The sequence below is a fragment of the Notamacropus eugenii genome, chromosome 5, assembly GCF_028372415.1.
Source record: "Notamacropus eugenii isolate mMacEug1 chromosome 5, mMacEug1.pri_v2, whole genome shotgun sequence".
Lineage (NCBI taxonomy): Eukaryota > Metazoa > Chordata > Mammalia > Diprotodontia > Macropodidae > Notamacropus > Notamacropus eugenii.
Window position 1 is genome coordinate 94,173,928 of NC_092876.1, and position 13,243 is coordinate 94,187,170.

Below are 13,243 nucleotides of genomic sequence, written 5' to 3' on the forward strand. Positions count from 1 at the left end.
TTCTCTGGAAGAGATTGACCATTTTTAAAGGAACTGCATTCACCCCACTGAAAAGGAGGTGACCGTGAAAGGAAATCATACAGTACATGAGTTTGTAGCATTGCTTAGAGAAGGACAGGAAGTGAATTAATCACGGAAAATTGAATTGGCACTTTCCCTCTGATTACTTTTTCTCCTACAGTTTGCAGTATTATAAACTTACCCGTACATGTTCCCAGAATCTCTTCTCTGCTCTCAGTACCAATGAGAGCCTGAGAGACCTAGATCTGAGTGGAAATGCCTTTGAGGAAAGGAAAATGAAACTTTAGTTTTCTTCCTTGCCACATCGAACACACAAGTTAGATAGAAGTTGAGTTTATATATATGTACATTTGGTAGATGTTCTGCTTGGCATCAGGGACCAGAGAGACAGACAATAGACAGTGGAAACTGACTGCCTAATCCAGCTTCAAAGTTCACAGTCTTATATCCTTCTCCCTCTCACTCACCCCAAATGAGTAATGTGAAGGGGAAAGATTGGTTTACTAAGGGAATATTGCCTTTCTCTAACAGCGAATTATCACAGCTATGTGCATGGCTTCCAAATCTGTATTATCAGTCCTCATCTCTGTATATCTTGTAATCTTGTCAGACTCAATGTGTCTGAACTGAACTGGTTATCTTTTCAAGAAAACCCGTATCTCTTCCAAACTTCCCTATTTCTATTGAAGATACCATCCTTCCACTCACTCAAGTTTCCAACTTCACTACCATCCCTGTTTCCTGCACTGCATACACATAAACCATTGTCAAATTTTGTAATTTCTTTCCAAAAAAAGAAATCCCTTTTTTTAAATCTCTGTGCAAACAACTAGTCTTCTACTTCATATCCTCATACCATTTCACTTTCACTGTAGTAAGACTCCTAACTGATTTCCATACTTTCAGTTTTTCCCCTCTCTAATCCATTCAAGGGGAAGGAGAGGAGAGGAAAGGACAAAAGAGACAACAAGTGAGCTGGAGAGGAAGTATAGATGTAGAAGGTCAATGGAAATCAAGTCACAATTACTGCAGTGGGTTGAGGGAGAAACCAAAAGAGATTAGAAAAAATCATGGATTTCTAATACTAATTTCCAAGAGTGTTTGTGACTCAAGATGCTGAATTTGCAACATAGGCACAAGTTAACAGTAGATGTGTTTTTAGCATTCTGTCTTTCTCTGGGAAATGCTTCAAACATAGCCTCCATATTCACACAGAAATCAAAGGAGATATTTCCAAGTGGAATGAAACCCGGAGTGAAGTTTTCTGCATTAAGCACTGTTTTGGGGCACGGAGAATTTTTTTGTATCTTGAGGTCTTTACTAGGTATTTGCAGACAGGTAGAACTACAAATCTTATGAGAAGCACAGTGTTCATTTTTCAGCTTTAAATGAGTTTCCTTCCCATATTCTCAAAGTAGCTTTTCTTTGTGTGGAGACACAGAATTTTGGAACAGAGTCCAAAACCAGGCACTTACGGACTTGGCATTTCCTTGTTCCTGTGTGTAAAGCTAAGGTGGTGTACTTGTCCACCATTTATGTGTATACCCCATGAAAGGCATGCCAGATTGAATTAATGCTATTAAAGTTCAGTTTGTCAGCAAACAGATCCCTGGATAGATGATGCTATATCTTCATTTATGCCAGTAAAAGGAAAGGACAAAACTTGTGCACAAATTTCTATGTCAAACTGAGATTAACTAAAAGATATTTCCTTCCAGTAAGTCAGGTCCCGTAGAGTGGGGAAGGAGAAAGACAAGGAGCTGGGAGGGAGGCAGTGGGGATGAAGTCATTCAAATTTCCAGATTGGTGTCCAGCATCTGTCTATTTTTATACAGGAAAGATTCCATCTTTAGTTTGCGCTTCAAATGCTTCTTCTCTTTTAGCAGCTTTTGGGCAGTGATTGGAAGGAAAATAAATGGCACTGTGGCACCAGATTTTTGCTTTAAAACATAAGAATTGAAAACTTTTCAGTTTCATGAAATAAATTTGAGCTAATTTATCTTTTGTTGTAGCCACTATCTAAGAATTCTCCACTTCCCATAGCTGTCTAAGGTTTCTGATCTGATTCTGTTCTCTCTCTCTCTCTCTCTCTCTCTCTCTCTCTCTCTCTCTCTCTCTTTCTCTCTCTCTCTCTCTCTTTATCTCTCTCTCTCTCTCTCTCTCTCTCTCTCTCTCTCTCTCTCTTTCTCTCTCTCTCTCTCTCTTTCTCAGTCTTCCACCCTCCCACACACACTTTCTCTCTCTTTTGCTTGTGATCTTCAATATTCATGCCACATGTAATTATGGTATATGTTGTAGAGGTTGGTCTAAACCTAATTTCTATCAAAATATTTTCCAGTTTTTCAGGCAATATTTTTTCCCACAAGGAGATCTTCCTTAAGTTATATATGTATATATATATATATATATATATATATATATATATATATATATATATATATATATATATATATATATATATATATATATATATATATATGTGTGTGTGTGTGTGTGTGTGTGTGTGTGTGTGTGTGTGTGTGTATGTATATGTATACACATATATATAATATATGTTGGTCATAGACTAAGCAGTGAATTTTGCTGTTTCTGATTCTTCCTTATTTAATCTGACCCATTGGTAAACTTTTCCATTTTTTAAACTAGTACTCAATAGTTTTGTTTAGTACTGTGATTTGTGGTCCAAAACTGCTGTTCTCTACAAAGAGACTTACCATTTAAGAAACACATTCTTTCCACCGAAAAGGAGATAACAAGGAATGGTGATCCTAAAGGGAATCTGGTTTTTTAGCATTTTCCAGAAAGGACAGGAAGTGAATTAATCACAGAAAATCCAATTGACAACTTTCCCTCTTCTTATGTTTTCTTCTGCAGTTTGGCATGGTGTAGTTTGACCCCTATGTGTTCCCAGAATCTTTTCTCTTCTCTCAGTAGAAATGAGAGCCTGAAAGACCTGGATCTGAGTCAACATTACTTTGAGGAGGGGGGAATAAAATATCTGTGTAAGGCCTTGGAAAATCAAAATTGCAAGTTAGAGAAACTAAGGTAAGTTCCCACATGTTCCCTTCTTTGATGTTCTACTTGGCAGAAGGGATGAAGCACAATAGGAAGAGAGAGGAACACAAACCAGGGAATGGAGAGTGAAAATTACCTGCCTAATCGAGGTTCCAAGACATAGTATTATACAATTCTATCTCTCACTATGTCCTAAGAAGTTGTCGTTTGTCCTTCCTTCTTGAAGAGGACCACGAGATGAATCCATGACATGCAAATGAATTGGATTGAAGTGAGGAAGCATTGTGCAAAGTCACTAGCCTCACTTTTTCCTGAAGAGGCATTTGGATCCAGGGATAAAGTATAGATCATGATGACTGGACTTAGCTCTGAGTACAGTGGGACACCTTGCCCATTATGAATTTATTAATAATTAGTATAGGGAGTTCTTCCATGAGTAATTTATATTCTCATATCTATTGAAGGCTACTTATTGATTTTAGTTGTTTCTGATTCTTTCTTATTTAATCTGGTCTATTGGTATACTTTTATATTTTTTGAACTGGTACCAAAAATTTTGATGCCTCTGGCCTTATACTATGGTGTAACGTTCAAAAATGTTTTTCTCATGAAGAGATTGACCATCTTTCAAGAAATTATATTCATTCCACTGAAAAGGAGATGACAAGTGATGGTGATCCTAAAGTTGATGTGGAAAAGGAGATGACAGGTGGTGGTGATCTGAAAGTAGATGTGTTTTTACCATTGCTCAGAGAAAAATAGGAAGAGAATCAATCATAGAAGATTGAATTGACCACTTTCCCTCTGACTCTGTTTCCTCCTACAGTGCACAGTCTTGTAAACTTGCCCCTGCATGTTCCCAGAAGCTCTTGTCTGCTTTCACTCACAATGAGAGCCTGAAATACCTAGATCTGAGTCAGAATTTTATTGAGGAGGGGTCAATGAAACTTCTGTGTAAGGCCCTGGAAAATCAAAATTGCAAGTTAGAGAAACTAAGGTGAGTTCCCATATGTTCCCTTGGCTGATGTTCTGCTTGGCATCAGGGACAAGAATGTATCAGGAAGAGAGAACAACACAGTACAGGGAATGGGAAGTGGAAACTATCTCCCTAATCAAGGATCCAGGATCATAGTCTTATATCATTCTCCCTCTCACTATTCCCTAAGTTGGTTTTGTTTGTCCTTACTTCTTGAAGAGGACCATGACATCAGGGAGCTGAAGACATGACTTGCAAATGAACTGGATTTAAGTGAGGGAGGGCTGTGCAAAGTCACCAGAGTGACTTTTTCCTCCACAGCCATCTGGATCCAGTAGCAAGACACAGGTCAAAACACCTGGATGTGTCCCTGGATGCCATGGGAGACCTTGGCCTTTTTAAGCTCAGTTCTTTCACAGGTCCCGTTTGATTGCTCATGCATTGATTAAGGATAGGTTATAAATGAGGCAGAGAAGGGCCTTTTTACATGGTCAGAAAAAATCAGTCATGGAGGGGAGGACCCTATGGGCTTCTGGCCAAAACAGAAACAATCGCTATTAACATTTTCCCTGAGCCAGTCAGGGCCCAAACAATGACCAAAAGAGGCTTGACCTGGGGCTTATTATGGGCCAGTCAATGAGAGCCAGAGTGATTTGAGTTTAAGGCTTGGTCCTTAAGAAAAAAACAATTCTCAGAGATCAAAGTTTACATTCCTTTGGGCAAAGCATGCTCAGGGAAGGCTGTGATAGCCTATATGGACCATCTGTGATGCCCAAGTGGCCAGTTCCAGTTGAGTCCCCAGTGAGGCAGCTTCTCTTTCCACCAACAGAGGTTTTGCTTGTCCTTAGTTCTTGAAGAGTGACATCGAATCATCAACTTCAGCGTCTCCTCCAGAGTCCTCTGGGTCCACTGGTGAGATATAGATCACAATGACTAGAGGTGAAACTGGATACAGGAGGAAATCTTGGATTTATCAATTGTTGCTACTTAATGTAGGGAGTTCTTCCATGGGTAATTTATGTTCTCATGTCTATTGAAGATTACTTGTTGAGTTTAGTTGTTTCTGTTTCTTCCTAATTTAATCTGGGCTATTGGTATGCTTTTAGATTTTTTTTAACTGGTACTAAAATTTTTTGGTGATTCTTGCCTTATATTATAATTTGAGGTCTGAAATTTCTATTCTTTGGAAGAGACTGACTATTTTTAAAGAATTTGCATTCATTCCAATTAAAAGGAGATGCCAAGGAATAGTGATTATAAAGTCCATATATTTTTAGCACTGATCAGGGAAAGAAAGAAATGAATTAATCACAGAAAATTGAATTGACCAATATCCCTCTTGTTATATTTTGTCCTGCAGTTTGGAGTGGTGTCATCTTACCCCTGCAAGTTCCCAGAACCTCTTCTCTTCTCTCAGTAACAATTCCAGCCTGAAAGAGCTAGATCTGAGTAAAAATTCCTTTGATGAAAGGGAAATAAATCTTCTGTGTAAGACCTTGGAAAATCAAAAATGCAAGTTAAAGAAACTAAGGTGAATTCCTACATATTCCTTTGGTTGATGTTTTGCTTGGCATCAGAGACAGAAGTTTATTAGGAAGAGAGAACAACACAAAAGAGGGAATGGAGAGGGGAAACTGTCTAACTGAATTTCTGAAATCAAACTATTATACCATTCTTTCTCTCACTATGTCCTAAGGAGTTGTTGTTGTATGTCCATCCTTCTTGAAAAAGACCATGACATCAGGGAGTTGAAACCATGACATGCAAGTGAATCGGATTTAAGTGAGAGAGGGCTGTTCAAAATCACTAGCCTTATTTTCCCCTCCATACCCATCTGGGTCCTGTAGTGAAATATAGGTCAGTACAACTGGCAGTGGGCCTGGAAGCCATGGGAGACTTTGACCTTTTTAAGTTAAGTTCTTTCACAGATCTCATTTGATTGTGGTAATGCCCATTCATTGATTAAGGATGGGTTATAAATGAGACAGAGAAGGGTCTTTGTACATAGTCAAAAACATCAATTATAAAGGGGAAAACCCTCTGGGCTTCTGGCCAAAACAGAAACAATTGCTATTAATATTTGTTCTGAGCCAATCAGGGCCCAAACGATGAAAAAATGAGATTTGCCCTGGCACCTATTGTTACGCTATCTATAAGAGCCAGAGTGATTTGAATTTAAGGCTTGGTCCTTAAGAAAAACAAAATATTCCAGAGATAATAGTTTACATTCCTTTGGACTGAGCACCCTCAGGAAAGGGTATGATACCCTAAATAGCCAATCTGTTTCCCATGTGGCCAGTTCCAGTTGGGTCCCCAATTGGGTAGCTCCTCTCTCTACTCACAGATCTTTCTGCTTGTCCTTAGTTCTTGAAGAGGACCATGACATCAGGGACACAATTTGATGCTAGGCAAGTGAATTGGATTTAAGTGTAGCAGGGCTATGCAGAGTTACCAGCCTCATTTTCTCCTCCAGAACCTTCTGACTGCAATGGTGAGATATAGGTCAGAATGCCTAGAGGTTGCCCTAGATATAGTGGGGAATTTTGACATTATAAATTTATTCATTATTAATATAGGGTGTTTTTCCATCAGTAATTTGTATTTTCATGTCTATTGAAGGCTACTTAGTGAGCTTAGCTATCTTGGATTCTTTCTTATTTAATCTGGTCTATTGGTATACTTTTATATATTTCTTAACTTGTACTAAAAGGTTTGATGATTCTTGGCTTATACTGTAACTTGAGGTCTAAAAATACTGTTCTCTTGAAAACACTGACCATTTTAAAAGAAACTGCATTCATTACACTGAAAAGAAGATGACAACAGATGGTAATCACAAAGTAGATATGTTTTTATCATTGCTCAGAGAAAAACAGAAAGTAAATTAATCACCTAAAACTGAATTGACCACTTTCCCTCTGATTATGTTTTCTCCTACAGTTTGGCTGTGTGTCATCTTACCCCTACATTTTCCAAGAATCTCTTCTGTGCTCTCAGGAGCAATGAGAGCCTGACAGACTTAGATCTCAGTCAAAATTTCTTTAAGGAAGGGGAAATCACATTTCTGTGTAAGATCTTGGAAAATCAAAACTGCAAGTTAGAGAAACTAAGGTGAGTTTCCACGTTTCCCTTGGTTGATGGTGTACTTGGTATCAGGGAGAAAAGTGCATGAAGAAGAGAGAGCAACACAAACCAAGCAATGGAGAATGGAAACTGTCTGCCAAATCCAGGTTCCAGGATCATAAGATTACATCATTCTGTCTTTCCCTATGTCCTAAGGAGTTGTTGTTTGTCTTTCTTTCTTGAGTAGGAACATGGCATCAGGGAGCTGAGGACATGACTTGCAAGTGAATTGGATTTAAGTGAGAGACGACTGTGCAAAGTCACCAGCCTCACTTTCCCCTCCAGAGACATCTGGGTCCAGTAGGGAGATGTAGGTCAGTACAACTGGAGATGGCCTTGGTTGCCATGGGAGACTTTGGCCTTTTTAAGCTCAGATCTTTCACAGGTCTTATTTGATTTTGGCAATGCCCATTCATTGATTAAGGGTAGGTTATAAATGAGACAGAGAAGAGCCTTTTTACCTAGTTATAAACAAAAAAACCAGCTGGGAAGGGAAGACCCTCTGGATTTCTGACCAAAATATAAACAATTGCTATTATCATTTGCTATGTGTCACTCAGGGCGCAAATAATGACCAAGTGAGGCATGACCTGGGACCTATTAGCCAGTCAGTGAGAGCCAGTCAGATGAGTTTAAGGCTTAGTGCATAAGAAGAAAAAAATATTTCAAAGGTGCAAATTTACATTCCTTTGGACTTAGTACCCTCAGGTAAGGGTACTATATGCTTCATGGGCAATCTGTGCTGCCCAAGTGATCACTTCCATTTGGATCCTCAATGGGGTATCTCCTTTCCTCTGCTCTCCTCTCCTCTCCTGTCCTCTCCTCTCCTCTCTTCTCTTCTCCTCTTCCTCTCCTCTCCTGTCCTTCTTCTCCCCTCTCCTCCCCTTCCATCCTCTCCTCTCCTCCTCTCCCCTCCCCAAACCTGTTGCACTCTGAATGTCCTACATTGGACAATTCTAGGCTCCTGCCTAAGGGCTCTTCTGGATCCTCCTGGCTTAAGAATGATTATCAAGACTAACTGTTTCTGTTTCTCTCCCACCCTGATGTCATTTTTTCTTTGCCTCATTACATGAGCCATCACCTGGTTACTTCTCAAACTGGCCTATTCACTGAATGGGCATTACCTCACCCTAAGTGAGTACCTGAATAGCCAAAACCTGAAGAGGCCAACGTCCTTGGTCATCTCCAGTCACCCTGATGAATAACTGGTCACTGGATTCAGATGACTCTGCAGGAGATGTGAGGCTGGTGAAATTGTGCAGCCTTCCCTCATTCAAAACAAAGTCAAGTGCAAGTCATATCACCATTGCTCTGATGGCATGATCTTCAGCCACAAAGGATGGACACAACAACAGTTCTTGAAGCAGACCATGAAATCAGGGAGGTACTTTCATGTTATGCAAGTGAACTGGATTTAAGTGAGGCAGGGCTGTGTAAAGGTACCAGCCTGTTTCTCCTCCAGAGATTTCTGGGTGCAGTGGAAAGATGTATATCAGAATAACTGGATATATATCAGAATCCCACTGGATACAGTGGGATTCCCTAGCCTTTATGAATCTATTCATAATTAATGTAGGGAATTCTTCCATGAGTAATTTGCATTCTCCTGTATATTGAAGACTACTTATTGAATGTGGTTGTTTCTGATACGTTGTAATTTAATATGGTCTTTGGTATAGTTTTATATTTTTTTTGTATTTGTACTAAAAAGTTTTGATGATTATTGCCCTGTAGTATAAATTGAAGTCTAAAAATGCTGGTTTCTGGAAGAGACTGACCATTTTTAAAGAACTTGAAATCGTTTCGCTGAAAAGGAGAATACAAGGGATAGTGATCGTAAAGTGAATGTGTTTTTATCATTACTTGGAGAAAGACAGGGAATGAATTAATCACAGAAAATTTAATTGACCACTTCTCTTCTGATTTTGTTTTCTCCTACAGTTTGCAGTATTGTGAACTTACCCCTATATGTTCCCAGAATGTCTTCTCTGCTCTCAGTAGGAATGAGAGCCTGAAAAACCTAGATCTGAGTGGAAACTCCTTTGAAGAAGGAGAAATCAAACTTCTGTGTAAGGTCTTAGAAAATCAAAACTGCAAGTTAGAGAAACTAAGGTGAGTTCATGCATGTTTCCTTGGTTGATGTTCTGCTTGCCATCAGGGGTAGGAGAGCATCAGGAAGAGAGAGCAACACAAACTGGGGAATGGAGAGTTGGCAACTATCAGTCTATTCCAGGTTCAGGCTTCATAGTGTTACACCATTCTCCCTCTCACTATCCCCTAAGGAGCTGTTATTGTTGTTTGCTCTTCCTTCTTGAAGAGGACTACGATACAGGGAGCTGAAGACTTGACTTCTAAGTGAATTGGATTTAAGTGAGGCAGGGCTATGTAAAGGTACCAGCCTGTTTCTCCTCCAGAGATTTCTGGGTGCAGTGGAAAGATGTATATCAGAATAACTAGATATATATATCAGAATCCCACTGGATACAGTGGGATTCCCTAGCCTTTATGAATCTATTCATAATTAATGTGGGGAATTCTTCCATGAGTAATTTGCATTCTCCTGTATAATGAAGACTACTTATTGAGTGTGGTTGTTTCTGATTCTTTGTAATTTAATATGGTCTTTGATATAGTTTTATATTTTTTTGTATTTGTACTAAAAAGTTTTGATGATTATTGCCCTGTAGTATAAATTGAAGTCTAAAAATGCTGTTCTCTGGAAGAGACTGACCATTTTTAAAGAACTTGCATTCATTTCGCTTAAAGGAGATTGCAAGGGATAGTGATCATAAAGTGAATGTGTTTTTATCATTACTTGGAGAAAGACAGGGAATGAATTAATCACAGAAAATTTAATTGACCACTTCTCTTCTGATTTTGTTTTCTCCTACAGTTTGCAGTATTGTGAACTTACCCCTACATGTTCCCAGAATGTCTTCTCTGCTCTCAATAGGAATGAGAGCCTGAAAAACCTAGATCTGAGTGGAAACTCCTTTGAAGAAGGAGAAATCAAACTTCTGTGTAAGGTCTTAGAAAATCAAAACTGCAAGTTAGAGAAACTAAGGTGAGTTCATGCATGTTTCCTTGGTTGATGTTCTGCTTGCCATCAGGGGTAGGAGAGCATCAGGAAGAGAGAGCAACACAAACTGGGGAATGGAGAGTTGGCAACTTTCAGTCTAATCCAGGTTCAGGCTTCATAGTGTTACACCATTCTCCCTCTCACTATCCCCTAAGGAGCTGTTATTGTTGTTTGCCCTTCCTTCTTGAAGAGGACTATATACAGGGAGCTGAAGACTTGACTTGTAAGTGAATTGGATTTAAGTGAGGGAGGGCTGTGCAAAGTCACCAGCCTCACTTTCTCCTCCAGACCCATCTGGTTCCAGGAGAAAGATATAGATCAGTACCCTTGGAGGTGGCCCTGAATGACATGGGATACCTCTGGCCTTTTCAAGGTAAGGCCTTTAAGAGGTCTCAGTTTGATTGTGGCAATGAACATTCATTGACTGAGGATAAGTAATAAATGAGTCAAAGAACAGCCTCTTTACATAGTCAAAAAAAAATCAAGCTGGGAGGAGAAGACCCTCTGAATTTCTAGCCAAAACAGAAGCAATTGCTATTAACATTTACTCTGAACCAATCAGGGTCCAAAAATACCAAGTGACATTTGACCTGGAACCTCTTGGTGGTCAGTCAATGAGAAACAGAATGATTTGAGTTTAAGACTTTATCCTTATGACAAAAAAGTTTCAGAGGTCAAAGTAGACATTCCTTTGGGCAGAGCAAACTTAGATAAAAGTATGATACCTATGTGGGTAAGCTGTCTTTCCCAAGTGGCAGTTTCCAGTTGTATTCCCAGTCGGGAAGTTCCTCTTTCTACTCACAGACCTTTTTACTTATCCTTAGTTCTTGAAGACGACCAAGACATCAGGGAGGTAATTTGATGCTAAGTAAGTGAGTTGTATTTAAGTGAAGTAAGTCTGTACAAAGCCACCAGCCTCAGTTTCTTCTCCACAGCCTTCTGGGTCTAGTGGTGAGAAGTATACATCAGGAAGGCTGGAAGTTGCCCTGGATACACTGGGAGACCTTGATTTTTATAAATTTATTGATGATAACATAGGCAGTTCTTCCCAAGTAGTTTGTGTTCTCATGTCTACTGAAGACTACTTATTGAGTTTAATTCTTTCTGATTCTTTCTTATTCAGTCTGGTTCATTGGGATCCTTTGTTGACCTGACAGTTTGGTTAATTAAACAGGCAAACAAGCTGGGTGATATGTAAATTCATATTATGAACATGGTTCTGACTGTCTCATAAAAGAATGGACAGCTTTTAATACATTTCAGGGCAATCACAAGTCAGGATGTTTGTGTCCCTCAGATTTGTGGTCTCCATACATGTTTAACTATACCATGAGAAAGAAATTTTCTTAGTTGAATAAGTTGTAAATATAAATTTACAAGACAATTAACAAAATAGTGTCAGTTGGAAATTATGACCCCAGGATATCTGTTTTTCCTTGTATAGCATACGTTCCTGGGATACTAAGATGAGAGAAGTCCCACCACTCTTCTTGTAGGCATACTGTCACAAGCAGAGTTTGAAATAGCTTGCACACGGAAAGGACATTTTTACACTGAAGCAAAGCAATCAGCTTGATTAATTCAGACTTTTGCCTTTGTTGGAATTCTAAATGCTTTGGGAATACTTCTACAACTTTTGTATATTTTTAACTAATACTGAAAAATGTTGATGTTTCTTGCCTTATATTATAATTTGAGGTGCAAAAAAATGCTTTTCTCTGGAAGAGATTGATCATTTTTAAAGGAACTGCATTCACCCCACTGAAAAGGAAGTGACCGTGAAAAGGAATCATAGAGTGCATGAGTTTGTAGCATTGCATAGAGAAAGACAGCAAGTGAATTAATCACAGAAAATTGAATTGGCCACTTTCCCTCTGATTACTTTTTCTCCTACAGTTTGCGGTATTGTAAACTTACCCCTACATGTTGCCAGAATCTCTTCTCTGCTCTCAGTAGCAACAAGAGCCAGAATGACCTAGATCTGAGTGGAAATTCCTTTGAGGAAAGGAAAATGGAACTTCAGTTTTCTTCCTTGGCACATCAAACACACAAGTTAGGTAAAAGGTGAGTTTATACATACATATATATATATATATACACATTTGGTAGATGTGCTGCTTGGCATCAGGTACCAGAGCGCATTAGGAAGAATGAGAGCAACACAAAACAGGCAATGGAGAGTGAAATCTGTCTGCCTAATGCTGGTTCAGGGTTCATAGTCTTATACCCTTCTCCCTCTCACTATCCCCTAAGGAGTAATGTGATGAGAAACGATTGGTTTGCTGAGGGAATATTGCCTTTCTCTCTAATAGAAAATTATCACTTGTATATGCATGGCTCCCAAATCTACATCAGCAGTCCTAGTCTCTGGATATCCTGTAAGCTTGTCAAACTCAACATGTCTGAACTGAACTGGTTATATATATATATATATATTATATATATATATATATATATATGTATATATACATATATATATGTATATATATACATATACATGTATATATATACATATATATGTATATGTATATATATGTATATGTATATATATTTTAAATTAAATTGTTTTACTTGTTTTCAGTGTTCTACAATCACTTCCATATATCTTAAATTTTTTCCACTCCCTCCTCTTTCCCCACTCCTTCCCTGAGATGACGTAAAATTTTATATAGTTTTTATACATACATTTCTATTAAATATATTTTCTCCTTAGTCATGTTGCATAGAAGGATTATAATGAATGGGTGAAATCATGAATCAAACCAAAACATAATACAAAAGAAAATGATAAGTTTAATTTGCAATCAAATTCCATTGTTCTTTCTTTGGATTTGGGAGTCATTATGCCTTAAGAGACCACTGTGAATTTTTTGAATTCCTGCATTGCAATGAAGTACTGAGTCTACTAGATTAATTCCTCATACACTGTAGTTTTTGCTGTGTGCAAAGTTCTCTCCTGATTCTGCTCCTTTCACTCAGCATTACTTCCATATAAATTTTTCCAGGCCTCTCTGAAGTCTTCTTGTTCA

The 13,243-nt window shown here is 38.5% G+C and overlaps 1 protein-coding gene across 1 annotated transcript in view; it reads left to right on the plus strand.

Moving 5' to 3' along the window:
• The window catches only part of LOC140507622 (uncharacterized), a 65,876-nt gene that overhangs the window by 19,520 nt on the left and 33,113 nt on the right, over nt 1–13,243 (plus strand). The window contains 7 exon segments of the mRNA XM_072615639.1: nt 2,896–3,066; nt 3,863–4,033; nt 5,373–5,543; nt 6,953–7,123; nt 9,077–9,247; nt 10,029–10,199; nt 12,111–12,278. Of these exon segments, the coding sequence (XP_072471740.1) occupies nt 2,896–3,066; nt 3,863–4,033; nt 5,373–5,543; nt 6,953–7,123; nt 9,077–9,247; nt 10,029–10,199; nt 12,111–12,278 (1,194 nt within the window).